Here is a 27,930-nt window from a genome sequence, read left to right as displayed (position 1 = left end):
ATATGAACAAATTAGGGTAAAATAATTCTATCTAAAAAATTAGGTTGACCTTCACATGGCCTTAGCCTACATCTGAGATCAAATTAATATCCTTATCTTTTTTCTCTCTCCAAACTCTACAAGTTTTGTCTGAAACATTTTCTATGAAAATACATCATTTGAAAGATATTTGAAGTAGGACATTAAAATGAGACATATTCTATATATTAATTAATTATTAAGACAAGACTTAATGTATAAAAAGAAATACTTATTTCCTTCAATAGTTAATATTATGATAGTAACAATAATTTATCAATGACACGATTGGTAAGACAATAGTAATTCTAGCAATGATAATATATAACGATAACATTATATATAATAAATACAGGAGATATTAGTTTCTTTTTATATAATATACTACGGATATATAAACTGCATCAAGATTGACACAACTCTATTACATAAGAGTTGCCGGAAGGAGACTGCCACCACGTAGGATACATTATTTATAGACTGGCTAGAGTAGAGATTTCGTTCGCAGGCGAATCGACGTCCTCGGTCGATATGTCACCCATCCTGCTTGGACTTGGTGGCACAGCGACCGGTTTGGGGTTAATCGTGACCGGTGTACTAATGGCACTTTGGAGGAGGCACGCGGCCACCCCGGCGAAGCCGAAACCGCCGCAGCAGCCTAGCATCGCAACTTTCGCGGAAAAGGGCGAGGAGGAAGACGGAAATCCAGATCTCATACCCACGACGGCCTTGACCAATCATCTCACCGGTAAGTTTCTTTGATTAGTTTTCATTCATTGATTGAAAAAAAATTCTGTAAAAAATATAGATATATAGATTAAAAGAACTTGATATATGGAAATTTGATTCGTAAATTTAGAGAAGAAAATTTTAAGAATATCTGCGTTTTTTTTTTATTTATTTCTAATTTTGCATTAACTTAAAGAATTACATTTAAATCGATAAAAATACTATAACGGATATAAAAAGATAAATTCCAGAATTCTTAAGCAGATTTATAATTTTATGGAATAAAATCCTATCGCGATCTCTTTTAATTCGTTTACTTTTTACAGTTAGTAGAACGCTCTTGAAGCATTGCGAGAAAATCCACTGTATCAAATTACGAAATGTTGAGATAGGGATTTACCATTTAAATCTTACAAGCGCCCCTTTAAGAAAGGACCGATGGCATATCGTCCGGGCATAACCGGCCATCTCATTCGGTGAATTTCTACTTAGACTGATGAAACTGCCGCATTTATACGAGGATTTCAAGAATATCGGGTTTTGCCTTAGACAGGATAGCGTGCATTAATGGTACTCTCAAGAAAATTGCGCACATGGTATACGGACAGCTCTGGGGTATCGGCATATGCATACACGCAGCGCAAGGGAATACATGCATATGCATATATGTATACACGCAGAAATATGTATGCGTTCTGTAATCCATGCGAGAGAGGATAGTATCTACAAGGGAGATTCCAAAAGAGGCAATAGTATTTTACGAAGCGATTTTAGGTCACAATCTCACTTCTTGAGATTGAAAATGTAATGCATCTATTATAATTTAATTCATACTTAACAATAATTAAATATATTTATATATATATTTATATTAAATATATCTATAAATATATTTATTTATATGTTAAATATATCTATTATAAGATATAAAAAGTAACTACATTGAATCTATAAATCTCGAATTCGCGAAACATATAAAAATAAATTCCTGTTATACTCATTTAGATTTTCAAATTTATAAAATAGATATGTATTTTAAGTAAATTTACTTTATTAAAATTAAAATTTAACAATTATGATATTTAATACTTTCCATAAAATTTAGCAGCAGTTGAATCAAAGTAATTTAATAATAATATTATAGTAACATGCTTCGAAACGTTCGCTCCAGTCAGGTAGCAAATATAGATTATCTGAAGAATAAGGACATGCTTCACTATTTTTTTATTGTTATCGATGAACTTTCGAATGCGGTTTCTCGGTTTACCCGCAATGTCCAAAATAGGAGTATTCTCCCCGATGCTGCAGGGCATCTTCAATTTCCCTTCGCAAACCGCGAAACTTTCGGCTTTTGCAAACAAAACAGTAAGAAGCAATCGAGAGAGCCGCCTCGCGAGAAGGAAGCGAGCTAAAGTTGCTAAAGTTGCTACTGAGAGAGAAGTTCAAAATACTTTGCGAAATCCGCGGGCTTACTTCAAACCGATTATACGATTGACGCTAAATCCGTCCCGGGACTTCTTCCAGACAGAAAGCTTCCTCGTTACGGGTCTCTGCCACGAAGACCACGTCAACTGGAAGGACGTGAGATGTCCCATGATGTCCTAGAAGATTCAGATTATCCGAGAGCATCGCCGAACGTGAGTAATCTGAGGCATTAATTTCCAAATTTTAAAGGCCAGCACGGTTTTTTAAGGAAAAAATTGAAGTGTTTTTAAATATTAAGAAAATATTTCTTTAAAGGAAGGATTAATAATGAATTTCTAAAATAAGAATTGATAGTAAAAGTTTAAAGTAATGTGTAGGATTACTTGGAAGTTTGTATTATTATTTATAATTTAAATTTTCCAATATTCGCTTCCAATCATTTGATCAAGGAAGATTGTTTTGAAAAGATCTAATTGATCTTGAAAAATATATAAAAAGCAAAGTTTTTATATCAGATGAATTAAAAAATTTTATATTTTTATAGATATCAATCCTAAATGTCTATCGTGATATTTTTTTAAATTAAAGACGGACGTAAGAACTTTAAACATATTTTAAAAAAGGGTGAAATCGCAAAATTTTAGGTATCTTTTATTTAAGATTTAGAGTGAACACATATACCTGCATATGTTCCTCAATAATCCCGAACACAGAAAACCACTTTCGAATTTGATTCGATCTGCTTTACGATTCCGTTTATCGCCGTCTTCTTACGAGTCAGATTTAGCGAGGAAACGTTTTCGTTGCGTCTGACATTTATTTTGAATAAGGAAAGAGAATATAATTGTGTCGAGATAGAATATTGTGGTTTGTTTGTTAAACATTTCAGCTCTTATTTTAAAAATACACTGAAATATTTAAAATCGTAAAACAGACATTTCTTTTCCCCATCTTTTCTATGGAAACACTTTACTCGGTATATAATTATATAAATTTTATATTTTATGAAATGTAAATTTTTCTTGCAGAAATTTTACGTAATTTATTTTTAGAGAATCCAATTTGCATCCATGCATAAATAATATTACAGTAAGTTTATTTATTCGGGGATACTTTTCAATTTCGATTTTCGCCATCGTATCGAAAATTCGTAACATCCGTCGCCGGCGATACATATGTATATATTATTCTATAGTATTATAAAAATACTATAAAATTCGATGCTAGTCCAAGTAAATAAGAGGAATTTTCTGCGGATAGACCGAATTCAATTCCCGATCGTTGCCTCTACATTTTTCTAAGTGGTATCGTATATCTCCATCGAGACAGGTCTTTTAACCTTAACCGTAGACAAATATCTTTCAAATTTGTCTCGGCAATAGTATACCGAATAATAGCAATGATATTACGTTTTGTACAAATATTTCTTTACATGTCTTTCCCTTATCATGGTTAATATAATTATAAAAATAAAATGTTTTAAATAAAATTTTTAATAATTTTGTTGATTTTTGACAAAATTTTCTCTGTTATATTGCATAAAATGCAAATTTTAAGCCGTGTTAAAATATTTCTCACACCATCTCAGTTTAAATTTTATCTTTTATAATCTCTTCTTTTATTTTCTCTTTCACTCTATTTTTTGTCTCTTGATCTACTTCAGACATTCTACAGTCTCCAAAGGCCGCACTCGGAGTCGATCAGCAGGAGTATTCAGGAGAGCTGCATTTAAGGGTCAAACATCGGGTGAGACATTAAGAGAAGTGGGCGGTCGACGTGGCGTTCTAGACGGATGGAAGGAAGATCCAGACGTCTGCTGCATCGCCTAACTTCCGGGTCGTCGACTATCATTCAACAGGGTATAGGAGGCCCCTGGACCATGGCTGATGGAGACTGTAGACTGGGAGATGGAGGAGATGAAGCCACACGCTTCTGCGCGCGTTTAAGCGTACCAAAGACATTTATATAGCCACTTGATTCACACTACGCCTTTGTAAATATTGTATATAAATAAAACACATCAATTTCGTGTTATACCCTTTCTATGCTGGGTCTCATTCTCGCCCGCGACGATGCATCACCATTTTTATTATCCTTGTCAGGTGTGTGATTTTTTCGCGGGAATGTATTATCAATGTCTCCGAAGTAATCGGATAAGGTGCGAATTAAACAAAAGATTTTTTTTACCTTAATTGTAAGAGTTACTACATAAGTGTATTTGATTAAAACTCGTATAAAAAGATCTTGAAATATATATATGCATATTTATACATAGTCGAATTTATATGAAAATTCTAAAAATATTGATAATTTATTTTTATTTCGCATATACATTTTTTTCCTTATGAATGCGAGATGATTTTAGATTTTTAGATCTGAAAATCTTGCAATTCAACTTCTCTAAATTTTGTGGAAAATGATAGATTAAAGTTTTTTTGCAGGAAAATCTGACATTGAATTTCTCAACGAGATACAATATTAGTCTCGTAAATTGTAAAGTGAGATCGCGTAGAAAATCTGGCGTTTATTTTACACAGACGCGCGAACTTATCTACTTATTCAAAGGTTCTCCTCTCTTTTACCGCTTTTATGGAGCAGTACACGTTTTCTTCCTGCGGGCGGCGACAGTGCGGCGTGTACGCGTTATCCTGCAAAGAAAAGCGCAACGAGAGCAGCATCACGAAGTAAATCGCATAAAGCATAACTGCATCGCGGCGAGAAACTAGCAGCATCTTCCCGGTCTCTTTTCATGCCGCTCTTCCTGGCTGTGAAGCAAGAATCTCCTTGAACGCGTCTCTCTCTCCTGGGGGCTCTTCTACAATCCTTTTATTTTCTCTTGTTGAACTGTCTTGATGGTTCATTGCCGTTAAATACGCAGAATTATTGCTATAGTTCAGTATTATTCATGATATAGCGTTAGTTGGCACGGAACGTTATATCGAGAATTCTCTATTTTCTGAGATTGCACATATTTAAACTGTTTACCATTTTGGCAAGGTTTTTCTTTTAAAAAATATAAGAAAATATTAATACTTCTGAATCACAGAAAAATAAATTTCCCAGAGTTAAACGAAATAATAATAAATATTCCTTTATTTATACCTCCGTATTTTAACTTTAATTAATTTGTTAAATAATTTAGATAAATTTATCTTAATTAAAATGTTTTAAATAATAGAATTTATACATGTATATATAATGTTATGTCTGTTATCAGGAAAAATATTTATCTTTTACAACGAATGATGGTGAATTGTGATGTGTCGTGAAATTTGTTGAAATATAGCACTTTAAAGTGACTGAATTTCAGGCTGTATTTTAAATTGAGCACGCGTAATTGCCCATTGAAGATGCAAAGTGCACCGTCTGCCATTCCCATACACTATCCTTCCCCTTTTTCTCTTTACCTTGCTTCGATCTGCGCTTATGGATTCTTTACTTGTACCCGACGACAGCGGATAAAAGTATATGATGGATAAAAGTAAAATAGTTTTGAATAATCAATTGCAAATTAATAGATATATGGATTTATATGTATACACACACACACACACACACACACACCTCTTTGTTACCAAATTTTATTTATTTGTTGTAAAGATAGCATAACTGAATCTTTAATATCAGAGTGATGCAAGAATGAAAGAAATATGAAAAATTAAAAAAAAAAAGCAATTGCAATTTTTCTATTATAAAGATAATTATTTCGCATATTATTACAATTTTAAAACTTCATTTTCATCAATTTATGTTGCGTCTCGAGAATGCAGTCCTTTTCATATGACTAAAATATAAATTTACGACATTTTGCGCTGTAGCTTCAAAAGAAATTTTTTTATGCTTGAGGCGAAAAATTTACGTTCGTTTGATAAATTCATTTCGTTCGAAAAATGAAAAGGATCAGAATCATTCTACAGCGAGGTGAACGTCCTGAACCGCATGTGAGGTGACGACCCTTCTAAAGGAGTTAGACGTATAAAGTCGCGCGAAGATCAAGACCAAACTCAAACAACGAATTTGGAAGGTTCTAGCGAGAGTTTAATCCTTCGAGCGATTACGGCTTAAAATACACTGTGACATTGGCTTGGCTATATCTGGCGCTTCTCTGGTTCTGCCGTTACATCTTAGAACTGAAACTTTTATGATTTCACGTTTGGCCGCGTCCGTTTAAGTTTGTGTGCACAAACTCGCTCAGCAACCGTCACGAGTGCTTGCTACGGTACATTTACATGCTCAAAACTCTACGTGCAATTTACATCTCGTCGCGAATCGCTTCCTCAGGAAGCGCACACTCCCTGAAGTTCATCTTGATGTTAAAAAGCTGATTTCTGTAGCCAAGTATTCGTAGAAAAGTGATCAAATTTATGATATTTCCGAAAAATCACAAATTAAACACTGTTCAAATTAAATTATATATTTTACTTGTACGTGAAGTGTACTTACAATATTCCCAAGGACATTTCGAAATCTTTCATTTATGCAAAAAGTTCGTATTATATAGTATTGTAGTATTCGTAGTATTCTGAAGAGAACGTATCTTTATTCTTTTGTACGTACGAATGCGCCGAACGTTCAAATGCCGCGAGCATTTTTATGTCGAAGGAATACCTTGCAAAATCCACGGCATGCGTATAAATCATCCTTACAATTTCAACCGCGAATAAAAACTTTGTTAAACGACGCGGACATAAATCATCGGCGAGAGGAAGCCGGCGAAGTTTCCTTCAAAACTGGCGAAAGATAATTTATACGCGGTGGTACGTGAGTTTTGCGCACCAGACGCTAATTGGAGGCGGCGTTTATCAATCTCTATTGCGAGATGCAACGCAATCAGTGAACGAATGGTCCATCATTCCGGAGAAGATCCCTTGAAATCTCCGGAATCGATGCAGAGTTTACGATGTAATTTACTCTTACCTGATTCCGTCCGCGCAGAAATGTGGTTTTCCTAATTTTTCTTATCACAGAGATTACAGGATCAGGCAGTCGACGAGAATGTCGACGCGGAAAAATCCCAGGTGATAGTCGAATCCTCGGGAGAATGAGAGAAGCTTTTAACAAGGAATCACACTAGGTGCAGTCAAGCAGATCTTCACACCTGTAATTTATTACAATCAATATTAAAATAATATTTAATTAAATAATATATCATAATAAAGCATAGTAAGTATAATATAAATAAATACATAAATATATAAATAAATACAAAATACAAAATAATAAAAAAAACAGATTAATATAAAATTATATTTAATTTAAAAAAGATAAAATATATATAATAAAAATACATAATATATTTAATAAAAATATAATATAAAATAAATATAATATAAATTTAAATAAATCATTCACTTATCATTCATTTAAGAGTTATTGATTAAATAATATATTCATAATAATATATTCAATTTTTAATTATTAATATATTAAAAAATAATAATTATAATTTAAAAATGAGAAAAGATTACGTTTAATTTATAAAATAAATATTTCTAATTTAATGATACCTTCATCTATTATTACATCTAAAAATTTGTATATAAAATGAAATATAATTTTATTAAATTTACTATTATAGAATATCAATAATACTCCAACTCTGGTAAACAATCCACATATAACCACTTATTCATTTACATTCTGCCAATTAGCCGAATGGTTAGTAATTGATATCAAATATTTCCGAACAAAATATTTAAATGTAATCAATTCCATTTCAACCTCTTCACAATTCCTCTTATTACAATAACTCTCGGAATTAGTGATGAAAATAGGAAAAATTCGCTTCAATGATCTTAATTTTGAATCAAAATTGTTGAAAAATGAACAATGAATATAGAGAGGAAGAGATAAAGGAGAGAAAACAGAAGCGAGTAGAGGAAGTTAAATAATTATTATAAAAGCAATTTTCTATTTTTGAAAATTGGAAATTCAATATTTTATGAAATAAATTTTTATTTTAACGTTACTTAATTTTTATTTTTTTGTTAAAAGATATTGCAAGAGAGAAATTATTTGATCAATATAATTTTATATAATTCATGAATATATTGTATATATGATAACACTAGCCTATCAAATAAATTACTGGCATTCTTCAAATACTATCAGGAAACGTTGAGCTTCATTATCTATCAGCCTTTTGGTGTGTGTGTGTGTGTGTGTGTGTATAGTCTTTTCTTAAATCCTTAGAGAGCTCGACGAGTCGACCTAGGGATCCTCGTTACGGTTATTTACCGAAGACCAGTACTGATTAATTCCAAACCATTCCCCTTGTTCCTCACCCCTTCTGAATTCTGCGCCGGACATTGTATCTAACTCCGAGTACTATCCTCAATCTTACTCTCCGGCCTTCGTCTGTTTGGTATTTGCGGTCAATAGATTCAGAATTACATTCGCATGTCTGGTACAAGCATTTTCAACAAATAAGATCCGGAGGACATTTCGGGGAAAGTTTTGAAAGGCTCCATTTCCTTGACTCTTGTGAAACTCGATGTAAATAATCCGAGTAACTTCAATTGCCGTATTTTCCAGATTTAAATTACCTATCAAGAGACACGGTGATATTTTGATGTCAAATACACAAAATTCATTTGGCTGACAATATTAATTGTATAAATATCATATATATATATATTATTTTCTATTTATATTATTTTCTCTTTATTCAAAAAATGGCTTTATTTTGGAAAACAATTGGATCTAATTACAATTTTTAGTTTTTTAATAATCAGTCATTTTTTAATTTCAATATGATAGTAGATTTTTAAATCATTATATTTATTAATATAATTTATTATATTTATTAATATAATATATTTTTCGCTAACTTTTTAGAATATTTTAAAAATAAAAAATAATAAAATGTTAGATGCTCTCTCTCTCTCTCTCTCTCTCTCTCTCTCTCTCTCGCTCTCTCAATTTTACCTAATGTTTCCCTGTAAATATTTCAATTGAAAACATAGGAGCATTTCATAAATAGTTGTGACACTTGCAAAGAGAGTCATATCGAAATATTTCCTATATATTTCCGTTTCCGCTTAAATATTATCGTTCTATGTGCTTTCATTCTTGCTTAAATATGATTTCTACCTCTAAGATACACGTGCGCAGAAAGTAGGTGAATTAAAAAAGTTATATGGCACATTACACACAAGTTGCTCATCTAAGTATGGAGAACATCAGTAAGATTGCGTTCTTCAACAAACTTAGTCATTTTTTTTTTTTTTTTAATAAAAGTTTGATCGGTGGTCATCGTTCTTCGTTCTTTTCTAACTTTTGACAAGGAATACTTCAGTATAACTTATCTTCGCAAATTAAGTTTCTAAACTTTGTGTCTCTATCTCAGTAAATTTTTGGTTAAGATCAAGTCTTGAAATAATCAAAAGTCAGGATTTCTTTCGCACTAATTCTAGAACCATTTTCATTTTCGTTTCGTTATCGTCTATTACGACTATTATCGACTTACCAGGATGTTTGAGAGATATTAACAGAGACAGAATTTTTCACAATTTCGTTAACTCCGGTGAAACTTTTACACGTATCAACGATAAATTGAATTCTGGAGCGCTTCTTCGAGGCTACTGAACAAATACAGTAGCGACATCTATTGTTACAAAGCAAAGGTCGTTGGAACTGTCAAACTGTCGTCTGCTAACATCATGTTGCCCAACAACGATCCGCAAGTGAGCTCGTGTACCCTGTATCACTGTCAACAAGCAAATTGATCGAAATTACCAAGAGAAATAATAATGTCGGGAAAAGGTAAATTCGTTAATCGATACACTACATCATCTTGTTTTGTACCATGTTACATAATCGGTTTGTTGTAAACAATATCAATTTCCCACGTGAGAATGTGCTCAACATGACAACTGTCAAATTTATTTAATGATAGACACAATCCACTTTTCAAAATCTTGAGAAATGAATTTTAAGATTGAGAGAAATCTAAATTTAAATTAATTAAGATTTTAATTAAATTTTCTTTCTTGAGTTTGAAAGAGAAAATAGGTTATATTATTATTGCACCAAATCTTACAGTTTTCTTACATTATTATTACATTAATTAATCTGTGCCTCGAAATTAGAAAAATACTATATATTTTCATGTATCTCTATTCATTCTAATGTTTAGCACCATTACATTAAGATTGAATATTAATTAATTTAGAGGAAAAAAGAAAATTTGTTTTCTATCTTATTTTTTAAGTATTCGATATAATTCAAGTTGTTATTAAAATTTGAAATATATAGTAAGGTTCTTTATCATATAAATATTATTTGTAATTGATTAAAACTGCAAAATCTTCCAAAAAATGTTAATATACATATTGCTTTATTGTTATAATAGCAGAACAAATATCTGTTATTTAAGTAACGTTGTATTAAAAACTCATTTTCTGAAAAATAATTAATTTTATGAAAAGTATTTATCTTTTATATAACATAGTTATAGATAGTAATATTTATAGCATAGTAATATTTACATATCAGTAATTGGATATCAGTAATTTATATTTTTGAGACTTGATTTTTCTTTAGTATTTGTTGCAACAACATTTCTTTGTACATTTACAATTATATTTAATTTCTTAAATGTATTACAACTTTATTCCTCAAAATACTATGGTTTTCAGGAGGAAGGAGACATCGTGGACATTATGATAAAGACAAAATCAATCTCGGTGACAAGGGCAAGGAAGTGTTGGAGAACATAGATGATAACAGTATCGTAGTGCAACAGTTTCGCGCTTATGCGGCCGAGTTGGACGCCAAACACGATCGTTATGAGAGGATCTTCAAGATCAATCGAGACGTGGGCATCGAAAGCAAGAGAATAATTTTTTTACTACACACCATTGACAAAGAGAGCAAACGAAATGTTGTGTTAGACGCAGCCAAGTCGAGACTGGATAACATGGCTCGGACACTATTCAAAGATATCGCGAATGAATTGAACGGTCAAGACGCCTATCAGTTCCACAGAGCCTATCGCGCTGGTTTAGAAGAATATGTAGAAGCACTCACATTCCATGAATACCTTCAAAACGGTGAAATGCAAGACTGTACAAAACTGGAAAGTGCATTGACATATCACACGACTCCAACCGATTCGACAGAGCAGAGTATCACCAGAAAAGTTATGGTCACGCCGACGGATTATATCCTGGGAATAGCTGACTTAACTGGAGAATTGATGCGGAAGTGTATCAATAACTTGGCGATAGGCGATATAAGTAGTTGTTATCAGACGTGTAACTTCGTCAGAAAGATATATGTGGCCTTCTTGGGCTATACGAGCGTAGCATTTAGCAATGAAATGAATAAAAAAATCTTCACGCTCAAACAAAGCCTAACCAAAATGGAGAATGCATGTTACACTATCAAAGTGCGAGGATCAGAAATTCCAAAACATATGCTAGCGGATGTGGCTATTGTGGCTGCTGAGGAATATGCCACTGAAGACGATGAAGGATATCAAGCGTTTTAATATGCGAAAATATTTAATACGTGTTATTTTTAACTATTGCAGACTTATTAATCTGGTGCAAGATAGAAATAATTAATTCATTCATTCATAAATAAATTAATTCATAATATGTTTATTTTAATATTGTAATATAATTAAAAATTAATTAACAAAATCACAGTGATTACAAAATTATGTTGAACATTTAGATGAAAAAATTATTGTATTTCAAAAATTGCATCAGATTAATAAAATTATACATTTTCCGCACAATGTAAAAATACACAACGTTGATTGCGATATATTATTAACATTTTTATACTCTTCTTTATGTTAAACAAATAGATGCATAATATATTCCTCTCAATCCGAGTATAAAAATAAATATTTCATAATAAAATATTTGCATTACCAATATATAAAAACATCTATAATTTGAATGCTCTCAAAAATATGATGTAGAAATCGATGGTAACATGAGAAGGCCATTAACATTTATCGTCAACCCGTTGTGCCGTCTTCCCACTCGCTTCTGCTTTCGTCCAAATCGTCCGAACTTTCTGTATACATAGAGGGTTCATAATCAGATTCGTCGACAGATTCTTCTGTGGACGAGTGATCTGTTTCGAACGTGGTATCGACGATTACAGAGTGCATTGGAGTGGCGGCTCTTCGACGGCGACGTGATACCCTTGTGTGCTTGAATTGCATCTTGTGCTGAGGATTTTTACGATAACACTTTATACCGTACGGACACTCCTCCCGATCATCTACCTCGTCGTAATCGGAATCGGCTGGGTGGCTGTAATTGTTCTTGTGGTTGGGATTCTTCCTGTGAACAAATTTATTAAAGATGCTTCGTACTTTTGACATCCAGATTATATTGTACTTTGAGAAAATTATTTTGATAAGAGATGGGATTACATTCACTTACCGATAACATCGAGCACCATACATACATCTTTCTCTGGCAACTCTAACAGGATTTACTTGATTATTTGGTTTTGCTTGATCCTGATGCAAAGTAACAGGCGAATCAGGATTATTTTGTGTTGGAGAAGCTTGACTCTCAGTTTGATCACTGAAATGAGTATCACAATCCCATTTAATTTTCTTTCCTTCTTCAACGTTTGTTGTAGTTTCGCTTGTTAAGTTGACGTTTTTTGCTTTCTGTTTATCATTTTGTTGATCCACACAAGGTTCAATTATGTCTTTAGTATCTGTTGAAATTTTAGAACATGTTGCAGGCATATTGCTTCCTTCCAGAGAACTAAAATCATAGGAAAATGGTAAATAATTATGTTTTTATTATGAAATTGATTTCAATTTTGAAATAATACCTTGCAGAATTAATTTCTTGCAAAACTAGACCAACATTATCATCATTATGCTCGCTATTTTCATTAATGGAAGAATTCTGATGCTCATTTGATGGATTCTTATCACTATGTGTATCGTTCAAAGTTTCACTGGGAGATATAATAACCTCCACATTGGATGACAAGCACGCTTTCTTACTGTTTACTTCATTACTCAAATTTTCATCAGCCTGAAATATAGTGTCTTAATATCTTGCAAAATTCCTTTTTCAAAATGTCAATAATAATTATTATACCTTTCTCTTCAATATTTGATCATTTTCTTCCATCGTGTCTGACACTGAGATGACCTTAAACCAACATTTATCAGGCAGCAGAGAGCAGACATCACCTGGTTTTATCGACACGCTGCTTCCCAATTTAAGAAATTGCCATCGTGTACATCCAGCTTGTTTCATATAACATGGCACCACCTAATACTGAAAAATGATCTCTATAGAAGACTGAGATGATATTGACTCGATATTATGCAGCAATATTATACTTAAAAAAAATAAAATAAGTTGATGTCAAACAATTCTACATCATATGAAAATTATTATACCATAAATTATTAAATAATTGTTACACTGCTTGTTATTAAATTCATGTAGAAATTAATTATGAAAACTATTACTAAAATACCAATAAATAATAGATGACAGACACAAAACCTTACCGGACTGATCGTCATCTCATCATTAGGTGACAGATTGATAGTTACAGCATGCTTAAGTACTTGGCCATCGTTGCACTGCGATAACAACAGGAATTTGTAAGTTTGGCGAAAGATATGCAATATTTAATCCTTTGGCGAATAAAGAAATGTGCTATATATATGTCATTAAGTGATATACGTCATCAAAGATTATCAATGAGAAAAAGTCACATTAACTATTCCAACAGTCTGTCATTCGCGTTTTTCTAATTCAAAATTCCTCTGCATTTTCCTAATAATCTATTTTCCCTATTTGTGTGAAATAATCGATTGATGAATATTTAATTTAAATCTGTATGCGGTCGAATACTGTAACAGAAATCGATGTACTGCGAATTTAATTGTGATACGATTTTAGTGCTTTCCAAACATTAATTGCGCCGCGCGAGAGTCAAATACTGTCATCGATAAAACGGTATTCAAGATGCGTATCAGATGAACCTAGAAGAGCAACTGGAAGACGGTGACATTTTTTTTTACCGGTTATATATTTCCTAAATACCCAGAAAAATCGTACAATTTTCAGCTATGTTGAAAAATTGGAGTAAATACGTCGTGTATGATTATCAGCGCATATGATGCACATAAGTTCTTTAATTATTAATTAAATATTGGAGCGAGTTTTCAAGAGTGAGTAATCCAATTCGTAGAAAAAGATGTTGGATGGATCGCTATCTTTGTCAAGAATTCGCTGATTAATTGATATTATTTAGTATCATTGTTAAAAACATCGATCATATATGTATGTGCTTTATGAATATTTATAAATATTTTTGAAAAGAAAATAAATTATTCACCATTTTTCAAATTTTTACTATTCAAGAGTTAATAAATAGAACCAAAATATTTCCTGAAAGCTTCGTATAGCTTTTTATCATTAAATATTTGACGAATAATGTTTTTAACTCAGGTGATAAGTATAAAAAGAGACAGAGATCCATCCAAGAATATACATGTCTCTTTCTGGCTTTTTTTTATGGTACAAGATTTACTCCAATATATAATCTAATGATGCATACACACGTGCATCTCATGATATATCAATGGTCAATAAAGCAAACGTCAAATCAAAGAGCGTAACCGTGAATGAGTTGACAGTTTGTGACGATCGCAATTAAATGTCTTCAAATAAAAAATTCTGACATACTGTTTATTCTCTAACTTTAAATTCGAATGCAGGAAGAACTTTGATAGATCTTATTATATTTTATATCTTAAACCAGATGATAAAATTCAAAGAAGATTACGCAAAGTTCAGTTACTAATTATTATTATTATATTATACGTATAATTGGTCGATAAAGAATATTATGAAAGAATCGAGATCTATTGCGTTATAAAATTGATGCTATTACATTGCATAATGTTTTTTTATAAACTGATGAATGCGCGATGCATAGAAATGATATAACTCACTCCTGTTGCAGCGCCTCGACCGATGATGTTGTTGCCGATCTGCAAATTCGCCTTTTGCACTAAATCATTATCCACTCGCACTATCTGCAGCTTCTTCGTCATAATGAATTTTTACACGATATACTAAAATATGCGCGGAAACAGTCGGACATTTCGAGATTATCACCAGAAAAATTTCTACATATCATACAGTCTATATAAAAAAAAAAAGACTGCAGCTTTTTGACAGGTCAACATGCACATATTCCGGACATAATTGGCTGTGAAATTATAGAATCATAAATAATTATCACGTAATATTATTTACATTTTTTAAATACACTACAAATATATTACAATATTTTAATTTTAACGTAAAGCTATCTTTTTTTTCAATTTTTTTTTGGCAGAAATAAATTTCTACCAATCAATTTTCTCTTTTCTAACGTATCAGAGTTTAACAATAAATTTAAATTTAATAAAAAATAAAAGAAATCCTGTATAATTGTTAATCTCGAGTTTTTAGAAAGATTCTATAAACAAGAAAATCACGTTGAGAGAGAATTTTAGGAAGAGGGAAAATGATCGAATGCAGAGTAAGAAACACGCAAGCTTTAACAATGAAATGTCTTTTTCATTTACAATTACAAAGAATGTACACGCTTATAAACAAACAAAGAGAAATGCGCCGAAAAGTACAGTACAGATCTGACGCGATGCATAAAGCTCTTTGCCGTGGAAAGGTCTCATAAAAAACTGCCAGAGAGATGCTAGACTCGGTTACTTATCGATGAGTGAGGATGTATATAATCAGCTGGACCAAGTCGCTACTATATATATATATATATATATATATATATATATATATATATATATATATATATAATATATATATTCGAATTAAGCGTGTTCTCGTAATCTTAATCGAGAGACGCGCCTCGTCTTCCTTTTTACATTACGCATCTATCGCTTTTACGCGGAATTGTAGACAATCGATTATGCGTAAACCGGTTATGCAATGTAAGTCGTTTGTACATAATTCGTTCATATACCTTGAAACTCTAGACCGATCGAAAAATCGTTTCGTAGGCGTGAAAGCCGAAGGAAGTGTCATATATGACACTAAAATATATAGGAACACCTGTCCTTCTACTTCCAAACCGCAGAAAACCACACTGGTCGATCCGAGTTCAAACTAGTAAATCAAAGAGGCATTTTTTCGTTGCCCAAAGTGCTTCTAACAGAAGACAATTGTAATTTGCGTATATAAGAGTACATTAGTTTTACCACGCTCTATTTAGAATTCTTTTTTTGCATAAGCAGAATTTAAATAAAAAATATTTTTACGAATGGAGAGTGATACACATATTTTGATATTTTAATAGTTGATTATTTGCCAGGATATCGTTATAAAAAAATGCGTATTATTATATTTTTCTAAGATTGTTTTGCACATGCAATTTACCATCTAATAAGGAATTACATATCTTCTGTTACAGCAGTTTGAGATACTTATTACTTAATTGTTCGCAAAAATGTCACCTGTGACTTAATACAGAACAATGCGATTTACAATATTGGAATTATCCGTTTTATTTTCGTCTCGATACGTCTCGGATGAAAAGAAGTTCCCTGCTCTTTACATAATGACGAGAACGTCGTTGCGGCTTCGAAAAAAATTATGTAATATATATGTTGTTGAATCGGTTTTGCTGATCACATTTGAAATCAATTAAATATGATACGTTTCATCTTAAAAATATTAAATTTCCAGAAGGAAATTCGATCACGTCTGAAAAAAAAAACGAAATCGCGCGAGCCCCTTATCTATATTTTAAATATATGATAACTCATCACGCACGAGTCCACCATATACAATCTGAAAATTCATTTAGTCTCGTTGATCGACGAGCTTTTCATCCGTCCTGTGCAAGAATCGAGAACGCATTCCCACCAGGAATCAATCATCGGCCGGAAAATCAGGCGCGAGCTCGTCCTTTAACTTACGAAATAGGAACTTTATAGATCGCGGTCTTCTCCGCAAAAGAGGATGAATGTAAAAGAATCGACATAAATTTATTTTGCAAAATCCTATTTTTCTAAATTAAAAATTAATCGTTCAATCATTTTCCATTTTTATTTCTCTCATTAAAAGAGATAAAAAAAAACTTGAAATGAAAATAGATTTTTCATTTAAAATTATTACATTAAACTCTCTCTCTCCCATTTATACGTTTAGATTGCATATCGATTGCTTAAGTATGTCACGAGAATAGAAAAAAGATAAAAAGAAATTAAAAGATTTCAATCTGCGAAGATTAGATAATCATTATGAACGGAAAAAAATCTCTTTCGATTCGTTTAGATTCATCCGTCCCTTTTCTTGCAGAATCATTAGATGAATTATAGTCTGGTGTGTCGCAGGCCGGCTTCGATTGTTGCCTATAAATAAGAAACTAATCAGTTATTAGTTATATGTATAATCGTCACAAGTCCGATCGTCCATTTTCGATGCACGACAGAGTGCTTGGAAGTGACTTTCATCGCTCGCATCATTTGTCAATGTCTTCACATATAGCACACATATCACAGCATACTTTTAACGAGCTTGCACTTGCTAAAATAATAATATACATGACGTCGTGCCTCGAAATACGGTATAATCCACCGTCGTACGAGAATATCGAAACGAAAAAGTCTTATCGAGAATCGGTCCTCTTATCGGTGTAATATATCAGTGCCTTGATAGAATTTCTGCGACGGTGCGTACGTTGCATGTTACGAAACGTAGCAAGGTGTTTTTTAACATTAAAGAAGCCTTGACGTAAAAAAAAGCTGTAAATACTGGAAAAAAAATGAAAATCTTAGGAAAATCTAAATGATATCCCTGGCGAAAATAAGAAACTTTATAAAGCGTTAACAACCGTTGAGTGAGGGTTTTCTGAGAGTTTATATGCTTTTCAAACTTTGTAAGAGCACTTACATAACGCTGTTGGGTTTTGAATGCTTATCAAACGCTGCAGTGTTGCAATTTTTGTTCTACAAACTCTTTATATAATGTTACATGAAAGTTTTGCAATGCTGAGGTAACATTTTTCAGAGTACGTTCAGTAAACGTTGATACATCTTCGTGTACAGAGTTTACTCAGACTTTTCAAACGTTTACGATTACGCTATAACGTACAAACGTCTTTTAAACGCTAAAGTGTTGCAATTTTTGTTCTACAAACTCTTTACTAATCGTTTTTAAACTCTCGACGAACTTCCACAAACGTTCATGTAAACGCCAAACAAACGTCTCATTTTTGCCAGGGATCTTACTTGTTTGAAAAAAACATATTCTTTATATCTATTTTACATTCCATAAATATACATGTGTGTGTAGCGATTCCAGTTTTTCAAGTTTAGTTATAACGAGTTCTTTTCGATTGAGAATAAAAACTTCTGATGATGAACTTGATTTACAGCCTGTTTTTTGCGTCAAGTCTTCAAAGCAAAATTTGAGTAAACGGTGCTGCAACGAATTACTGTGCCGGCATAAAATAAAGGACCATTCGAAGGCCGAAAATATGATAACAGTAGATATTTAATCTCTGAAATCGCGCAGGAATGCTCGTAATCAAAGCTAATCGACATAAGCAATCGAAATAAGCAGTCGGAAATAGGTACTCTAGAATGATATAAATTAACGCTGCGTGTATTTCATTATTAATTACAATATATAACTCCTACGTATATTTCTATGTTTAAATTAAAAGGTAATTAATATCGCGCGCGCGCGGCCTTACGGAATATTTCCTTTGAAGTAATCAACCGATAAATGAAGCACTGAGAATGATAGAGACCCAAGTCACACTTTCAATTAAAAATTATTTAACAAAATAATTCTATTTGAGGAATGTTCCGTAGCTACTTCTGGCCATCCAAGTGAAAGAATATCTAAAACGTTTAGAGAGAGTGTCCTTTAAATATATTTTACAAACGTTCGTGTTGTTCGAGCGATTGTTCAATACATAGCATCGTATGAGCAAGTTAGAACGAGTTATTTTTATGTGGAATATAGAGCTTAGATTATCCTTTCGATCTGTCCTAAAGTTGGCTCTCTGTGATTTAAGTCTATATAAATTTCAACGCTTCACATAATAAATACACGGAAAAATGCTCTTGGTAGCGTCGAGGAACTCACGTGTCCCGCCAATTGAGATGCATATACTACGCTTACTGCTTATTTGGAATGATACAACGCATCTGCCACGATCATCAGATATACACACGTATATGTATGTACATGTATACACAGATTGCTTCTTCGACCCCGCGGATTTTTGCGGAGAAAGAGGCGCGAGGTCGCGTAACGTTGTCATCGTCGCGACAGAAAGGAAAGAAAGAGGAAGAAGAAATGATATGCACCGGAAGATCGACTTGCCAAAACGAAAGCACTGTATGTGTGAATGTGTATGGGTGTTTAAACGTTAAGCTGCGGCCCGTAAAATGTAGGCGAATTAAAAAGAATTTATAAGAATCCGTAAACTTGTGTGTTTCTTTTAATTTTCTACACCGAGTATTATAGATTTAATATCATTAAAAATGTTTTTCCATTTATTGTTTTGACAACAAAACTACCGGGAATGCAGATTCTCTATTAAGATCAGTCGATTAAAGCCGGTATTCATAATCCGCTTATATTTAAAATCGCCTTAAGTCTAATCTTGGATTCTTAAGATTCTCAAGATTCTAAAGTCTTAAGATTCTGTTCAGTTAATGAAATGTATAACATTTTTAAATCTTACCTAAGATGACCTTAAATACAATGGACTATGAATATCGGCCTAAAGTTTCTATTGCAACAATCGATGCATATTTGCTTTATTATAGAATATTGCTGATATACCGAAATTAAAATTTCACGAATTTAAAGGTCAATCCCTAATTTTCAAGAGCTGAGATGTTCGGTTTCAAAGAGACGGATTCCCCTCAGATTTTCATTTTAATTCGTCCGCTTCCTGGCCGAGCAATCGCTCACTTAAACCGTATCGGAATAACTCTCGCTCGGCCACACGTAGTACAAATGACGTCGGCGTACGTACGCCTGCTGAAATTGCGCCTCGGTCGCCCGCGACGAGCTCTGCGGTTCCTCCTGATGACTCAGCGGTGGACCGACGTCGATGTCCGGTTCTGGCTATACTATGGTACCGCCGCCTTCCGCCGGACTAACCACGTGGAGAGCGGCACCGCCGACCTGGCCGATCCCCGGCTGAAATTAAAGACAGTGTGAGCCTTTCGCTGACATTAACGCGCTTCTGAGCCGATCATGTGAACGCACATCATTCCCGAAAAGCTTTCACATTAAACATTGCTAGTTATTATTCTGTAAATTACTTATTTTTTCCTTCTACATGTGCCAATTTTATGACTGAATCAAATAAATTAGATAAATAATTGAATTAAAAAATCAATTTATAATTGAATTTAATAAATTGAATTGAAATAAATAATAGTTTAATAATTGAATTGAAATAAATAATAGTTTAAAAATTAAACAATTTAATAATTAAATTAAATAAATTGATTAAATAATTGAATAAAAAAGATCAACGATTGTGTCAAAACAATGCTTGTGAATTTTATTTTCACAAATAATTTTGAATATTTTGAAAATATAAATTCACAAGCATTGTCCCGACAATCGTTGAATTTCTCTAATTCAATTATTTCATTCAATTAATTTAATTATTATAAATTGTAAGAGATAAAAAATTCGTACCTATTTTTAACATTTTCAAAATCTCTAGTAAATGAAAAATTATAACGAAATAGTTTACGCATATATTGCTTATTTTGATTTGGAAACTTTTCGGGGATAATGAAAATTTGGCAAGTGCGTCGAGAAAAATATAGTGCAATTCATAGTGTAAAATTCGAAAGCGTCGCCGAGTAATATCTCGATAAGAATGTGTGTGAATACGACTCGAGCGTGTATATTCTATTCTACTCAATGACAAAGTCCGATCAAGCGGTAAAAAAAAAAAGCAAAATAGAACGGAAAATGATAAGTCATACGTACCATGCGATAACTCAGGGAAGTCTCATCCACGATATTCTCTTGCATCAGCCAAAGCGTGGTACAGAACATTAATCTTTCCGATCAATCAAAAGTGAGAAAAAGGAATTAATCGGCTTCGTCGGCTTTGAGAAATAAGCGCAAGCATTGTCCGTTTAAAATTATAAAAGACGCGCTATTTTTTTTTTTAAATCATATAAATCGCGCTATAAAAGAAGCTATAATGAACTTTATGTCGCAAACTCCGCAATTAGTTAGGCATTCACAGCGTTGGCCAAAAGCGTAAAAGGCTGCTTTCATTAAAACAATGTGATTGTAATGTATCAAACTCTCGTGTGAATTAATAGGAGTGAAGATTAATTAATAATTGAATTATAAAATATTTGCCATAAATCTGACTTATAAATTCGCATATTAGTTCACTTGAACACAATTTAACGAAGCTTACTTTTGGTCAAAACTGTAGAATGAAAAGGTGAGTGTGGGATACAAATGCTGTATGCAAAACGCCAGGAAATACTATTCGAGCCCTAGTATCAGGACCTAGTATTGACAAAAGTATAATGAAAAAAAAAAAAGAAAAGAAAACATGCGAGACGGCAAACTCTGAATAGACATCGTCTTACATGTATCACTATACATATGCATGTATACTGAACATATGTATGTTTTTCCGACTGTTTTTCTCCCTGGAGCTTCTGCATTGCACTTGATTGAACAAAATTTCAACAAGCGAAAAGCAAGCAGCGATCGTTCATTCAAATTTTCGCTTTATTATACAACAAGGCAAAATTCATCGTTTCCAACAAAAGATTCTCGCATCTCATATCGTTAATCTGAGACGACAGTGTTCGGCTAAGTAATTGTCCGTTGATTTTTTTTATACTTGGCTAAGCTAAGCTAACAACACTTTACAGGAAATAGGAAGAAGGCTTTCTTCAATAAAGGGGCCTGCCCTGTCACAAGGCCTCATAAGGCTCAAACAACATTGCTCTCGAGGATGCAAACCAAAAACATAAATATATCGATATTCGATATCTATCCTAGCTCGCGTAATTCTGCAATAATCATCGCGAGGATATATCTTGACCAGACCATCATTAGGCACAGGTATTTACGACAGCCTATACTATGAATGAACCTCAAGCACACGTGACTGTTCTTTATTCGCAACGCATGCACTAGCCAGATATTAAAATAGGATTAATAATATCTAAGTGGGATATATATATATATATATATATATATATATATATATACACAGGATGTAAACAAAATAATGTGAACACCTAAAAAATAAATACTATATTTGTTCATTAATAAGATATTGGGCCACCATTTGCCTTTATAAAAGCTTCAATTCTCCTTGGAATAGAATCATGCAATTTTTGAATAGTCTCCAGTGGAATATTGTCCCATTTTTTTATCAAAATATCTGCCAATTGCTTCGGAGATGTTGAAGGAGGAAATCTGCTTCTCATTCTCTTTTCCAAAACTACCCATAGTGATTCGATGATATTTAAATCAAGTAATTGTGCTGGCCAGAGAAGATGTTGAAGTTCATTTTGATGCTATTCAAATCAAGATTGAGCTTTTCTAGCTGTATGAATACGTTATCAGCTTGAAAAATGGCATTATTTGATAGAAGAATGGGACAATATTCTATTAGAGACTATTTTAAAAATTGCATGATTCTATTTCAAGGAGAATTGAAGCTATATTAAAAGCAAATGGTGGCACAATATCTTATTAATAAACAAATATATTAGTATTTTTTTTCAAGTGTTCATATTATTTTGTCTACCCCTATATATATATATATATATATATATATATATATATATATATATATATATATATATATATATATATATATAAATTAAGCTTGTTCGTATCTTTCGCAAAAGTGCAATATTAATAAAAAAAATATATTAATATATCTGAAAAGAAGAAAACAAATTATAGTATGTGTGCGCGCGCTCTACACTACTTAATTTGAAGTATCTAATTTCATGCATTTTAAGTAGTAGATTTGTTAATTGATTTGAGAATATCGCGAATTTATCTAATCAAGTGGAAAGAATATCCTGAATAAAAGGCAAACTTATCCGAAAGATATATTTATTACTTTATAAAGAAATATGAAAAAATATATAACAATACTAAAAGACGCTCTAAAATTGTCAAGGGTCTAATAATAACAAGTATATTTTAGGCTACAAGTTTTTGTTCACTCATAGTATCGTCCGTCCATGTACTTCTGTAAGCCACCTATATACACAATATAAACTTAAAGAAAAATACTAAAAAAATTCTTAATGCTTTCTCTTTGATGGCACCTCCCAATACTCTCTAATAGAACTCAAACGCAAATGTATATCTTAAGTCGTAGACTTAAACAGACTGAATAAGGATTCTCTCTTTTCTCTCTCTTTCTAAGATTAAATATATACTGATCATAGTATATAAAACTTAAATAACAGCGACGCGATCGTCGTATCAAACACCCGGCAAGATAATACCGAATTCGTTAATGTGTATTTTGTTCTAATACTTCCGAGCAAAAACTATCATTCGTCTTCAAGACTTCCTCCCGCTACCATGACAGGCGATAGGAAGACGATTCCAAAGCATTACAAGATTTTCCCGTGCCACTTTCATCACGATCATCACTCTAAATTCTAACTCTATGTATATATATATATGTACACAGGATTCGGACTAACTTTTCAGACTAACAGACTCTACTTGATGGGCTTGCTAAATAACGATTTGGAGATAACGGGTTACATCAGAGGTCGTTACATCGCATGGAATTGATATTACTAGTGTAAGGGTTGTTGCTATGATGGTGTGATGGCCTGTGCAGGGTGCTGCTTATCGTGAGAGGACCTACCATGTGGCCGGGTCTTGCCCACGTGTACACGTATCCGTCCTGACACGCCGTCACGAAGCAATCTTCCCTAAACACTAATTCAGTCAGCCTCTCGTGCGCCAGCTTCTTACACACCAGCGGCTCGAGGACCGGGCACTCGTCGAACCTGGGACACCAGGCGGTCCCTATCAATCTCATGGGATCGTCCATCACGGAACTAACCTTTTTATTCCCCGTTCCACCTACTAAACCCCCACCGACACTGTTGTTCAGACTACTACTCGTCGTATTCGTTGAGTTTCCAGTGCTCGCTTTATCGCCACCATTGTTTTGCACGACTGTCGTACTGTTGTTGGCCGCCGTTGTCGCCGCTGCCGCACCGGTGCCTCCGCCTCGCATAGTGAGACTAAAGTTTCTCTTGTGATTATCACCTTTACGCTCGCCAAAACCAAGACCCGCTAGCCTCTGCGTCAACGAATTCACGGTCGCCACTGCGGCGTTCGTGCTCGTGCTATTATTACTATTTTCATTATTACCACTCGCGTTCTCTTTGAAGTTTACGTTATTCGAGTTATTATGTTTAGCATTTGAGTTCGAGTGATGGTTCGTCGTCGCCGCCGTCCCGTTACCACTATTAAACGTACCCGAAGACGACAGGGTACCGCTGGTAGTACCCGCTACGGAGGATCTTTGCTTGGCGCACACAGGTTGCCTCAATACATCTTCCGTGATGTCCCATAGACACAGCTGAGTGTCTTGGGATACACTGCCTAACCTGTAGCACGTGCCACCCGACATTCTCAATTCGGAGCCACAGGAGTTACGATTCGAGTGGCCGCCACCGCCGCCTTGCGAGGTCGTAGAAAGACGGTGCGACTTCTCGTGGAAGTGATTGTGATTGCTGTGTGGCATCGTCTCGTCATCCGAGCCGCTAAAGTCAGGATCGTGATCGCCGTAGGACGTGGTATACGGATCAAAGGCGACCACGCTCACCCAACTGTGATGACCCTGTCCCCGTGCCACGACGCGTTTCTCGTGGAAGCTCCAAATGGTCACCAAATCGTCCTCGCCACCGACCACCACGTAACGTCCGTCCGGTGACCAACACACGCACAAAAAGCCACCAAAATAGCTTCTTGCCGAACCGACCAACTCCATGGTATTGTATTGAAAAACGCGCAGAAATCCATCTTGAGATACCACAGCTAGATTCGTGCCGCAAGGGCTAAAGGCGAATTCATTTATACAACAACCTTCCGCACCTATCACCCACCGATACAGTGGATTCCTGGTGGATTTAGTCTTGCAGGTATATATGGCGTATCCATCACCCGACTTGAATGATTGATAGTGAGGCGCTGTGGTGCCACAAAGCAGCTCTTCGTTATAAAGATACAGTTGACCAGAACTGTGAGAAACCAGAAATAGATTGTTCGAGCCAGGAACCCACTTTATGCATGTCACTTTGCTCTTGTCTATCAGCCTCTGAAATATAAATATTCTTTATTGAATAGAAAATTGTATTTCCGTATCAAGACAAAGCATATTAAAAAGTTAATATTAATAAATTAAATTAAAAAATTTAGTGATAATAACATTTTATGTTATTATTTCAAAGTTATGATAATCGATGACTAAAAATAAAGATTAAAAGCAAATAATAGTATTTAAGATATACAGTAAACCAATATGTAACTAGAAAATAACAGCGAGCAAAATAGAGGGTCAAGAGAAGACAAGTATTAAGTGTACACATATATCTCATAAAATACAATGATCAAACAAAAATAATGAATCACACATTTATTGACATTAAAACGTATTTAAAATAGGCAGCACAACCGTTCCATCTAAGCCATCTGTTATGAGAAGATAGCGGAAAATTATGTAATGTTGCTTGTTGAGCTTAATTATTTGATTGAGTTATAATTGAATTAGCGCATGGCTCTACCAATAAAAAGTAGCCCGGACAATGGGCTATTAAATATTAAATACTGTCATTATGAGATATAATGGGTGAAATTAACGACTGAACTAGTATTCATTTTTCATTTTATCATATTTCAATAAGATAACGTACACATATCACAGAGATTGGATAAGTGTCGACAGCTTTTGTACACATTGCAAATATAACGATATATGTACTAGTTATATAAAGAATATTGTTTGCACTATCAGATTATTTATCTCAATATAAGATAGATTGTAGATATAATGCAGGAAATCAAAATTCTCTCTCTGGCTAATAAATGCAATACAGGAGAGAAGTTTTCCTCGAGTCTGATAAAAATAATTTATGATTCATGCAAAATTTATTTCTACGTACATCTTCATTGTATAATTTGCTGAGTTCCTTCTTTATTGGATCGATCAACTGTATCTGCCCTGTAGAAAATCCCACCAATAATGGAGCACTATCAGCTGTCGCTGTTGTTTGATTAAAATTGTGGCAAGTTGGATTAGTCCCTTTGTATAATTTTTTATCTACTGGTTTGTTCAAGTCCACAGCCTGAAACATTCGAATGATGAGTATTAAAACTTCAAGCATCTTCAACTAAACCTCAGCAATAAAATAAAATTTACTTTTCAGCGACAATAGAAAAATTTGACATTTTGATATATCTAGTTACTTGACAAGTGACAAATTACTTTTTTACTTCGCAAATAAGGAAATAAATTCAAATGCTGCATCTCTACATAACAATTTAGTCTCAAGGAAGATCTTCATAACAAACCAATCTCGCCTATTAATCTTCCATCTTTACATTTACACATGTGTGAGTTAATGATCTAAATACTAAGAATTATGGTAACATGCAAATATTATCAGCAATCATTATCTGTACGATTACAAGGTACTCGGGACATTTCCAAGAAGTGTCGCTCGAGTGTTTGCCGTGTCAAGACGTCACCTCGTCGTTCGTTCGCGAATAAAAAAAAAACGCACAGCGACCATGACTCGCGGAGTTGACTTTCTACGAGGATCGTCGTCAGGACGCGACGTCTTCGTCGCGAGGCGTGGTGATGAGCCAACCGCAAAGATGGAGTCCGGCGATGCTCGCGAGGTTAGGTCCCTCGTTTCAGGACGACGGTCCGCGAACTCACCTTCTTGACGCCGCGGTAGACGTAAACGTAGAGCTCCTTGCCGAAGTTGAAGCACATTCGGTCGCCGAGACCCTGGGCGCCCGTGGGATCCGCTGGGTCCGGCAACGTGACGAAGGACACCCTGACGGACGCGCTGCCCTGGCTGTTGGTGTAGCCGACCCGGTTCGGTCTCGAGTACTCCGACAGGGTCATCAGCTTGTAGGTACCCTCCCGCGTGACGAACTGTGTTTTCAGGTCCTCCTTCCCTCCTCCGTCCAGCTGCACAGCCATCTTACCACCAGCAGCGGCGCGGCGGAGGAGCTCATCAGACACGCAGGGGGGATCGCTCGTAGGCCGCGCTGCTTTCCGAGCTTTCCGCTGCTACTGCACCCACCGAGTGCAGCCACCGTCCGTGTCGTCCGACTGATCGACCGTCCGACCTACGTCGTCGTCCGCCTCTCGCCTCCGTCTCCGTCTCCGTCTCGCGACTCGTGTCGTGTGACTCCCCTCGCTCGCGCGCCCCGTGCGCTCGTCCGAAGGAGCGCGAGCTTGACGTAGGCGCGCGAGGCAGGCTCCGCCGGCCGTCGAGGGCCGGCCGCTGTCAGGGCTGCTGTCACGCTCGACTCGCCGCAGCCACCCAGGGCACCACGTCCCGTCGAAAAAAAACGTCGGACGCGTCTGTTGCCGGCTCTGCCTCGACTAGCTCCGTCTCTCTCTCCTTGACACGGCGTGAACCGCGGTTAAGGGCGCTCGAGATACTACTACGAGGCTTCCTTCGTGTAGTAGTGCGTT

General features: G+C 34.5%; 3 protein-coding genes and 1 long non-coding RNA gene across 9 annotated transcripts in view; 2 read left to right on the top strand and 2 right to left on the bottom strand.

The window, feature by feature from the left end:
• Nucleotides 1-4,341, top strand: part of LOC145967553 (synaptogenesis protein syg-1) — a 255,027-nt gene extending 250,686 nt beyond the window's left edge. For all 3 annotated transcript variants that reach the window (XM_083092553.1, XM_083092551.1, XM_083092552.1), the window contains exons 13-15: nt 527-766; nt 2,272-2,384; nt 3,836-4,341. In XM_083092553.1, coding sequence (XP_082948679.1) covers nt 527-766; nt 2,272-2,384; nt 3,836-3,904 — 422 coding nt within the window. In that variant the 3' untranslated portion in view covers nt 3,905-4,341. The remainder of the gene's footprint in view (nt 1-526; nt 767-2,271; nt 2,385-3,835) is intronic.
• LOC145967556 (uncharacterized) lies at nt 295-9,931 on the bottom strand. 4 transcript variants are annotated; one of them, XR_014437456.1, is made up of 5 exons: nt 9,641-9,931; nt 8,245-8,717; nt 7,090-7,270; nt 2,221-2,393; nt 295-811 (listed from the first exon to the last, which is right to left on the bottom strand). It is a non-coding gene; the product is annotated as an uncharacterized LOC145967556 (long non-coding RNA). The 4 variants fall into 4 exon arrangements; XR_014437458.1 differs by lacking the exon at nt 2,221-2,393 and having other exon boundaries at nt 297-811; nt 9,641-9,930; XR_014437457.1 differs by lacking the exons at nt 295-811; nt 2,221-2,393 and adding an exon at nt 6,548-6,981 and having other exon boundaries at nt 9,641-9,929.
• Nucleotides 9,782-12,044, top strand: Trax (Translin associated factor X). Its single transcript, XM_083092555.1, has 2 exons — nt 9,782-9,936; nt 10,812-12,044. The coding sequence occupies exons 1-2, from the start codon at nt 9,924-9,926 to the stop codon at nt 11,663-11,665; spliced, it is 867 nt and encodes a 288-aa protein (XP_082948681.1). The 5' UTR covers nt 9,782-9,923; the 3' UTR covers nt 11,666-12,044.
• Nucleotides 11,947-27,930, bottom strand: LOC145967555 (WD repeat-containing protein 20). The gene is made up of 8 exons (XM_083092556.1): nt 27,160-27,930; nt 26,381-26,563; nt 24,073-25,536; nt 13,682-13,756; nt 13,260-13,436; nt 12,985-13,193; nt 12,579-12,914; nt 11,947-12,476 (listed from the first exon to the last, which is right to left on the bottom strand). The coding sequence occupies exons 1-8, from the start codon at nt 27,427-27,429 to the stop codon at nt 12,146-12,148; spliced, it is 3,045 nt and encodes a 1,014-aa protein (XP_082948682.1). The 5' UTR covers nt 27,430-27,930; the 3' UTR covers nt 11,947-12,145.

The sequence above is a fragment of the Camponotus vicinus genome, unplaced genomic scaffold (assembly GCF_025532165.1).
Source record: "Camponotus vicinus isolate PSW18456_S1 unplaced genomic scaffold, iyCamVici1.0 SCAF_2, whole genome shotgun sequence".
In the NCBI taxonomy this organism is placed as follows: Eukaryota; Metazoa; Arthropoda; class Insecta; order Hymenoptera; family Formicidae; genus Camponotus; species Camponotus vicinus.
This window is presented reverse-complemented; position numbering and strand designations above follow the sequence as displayed.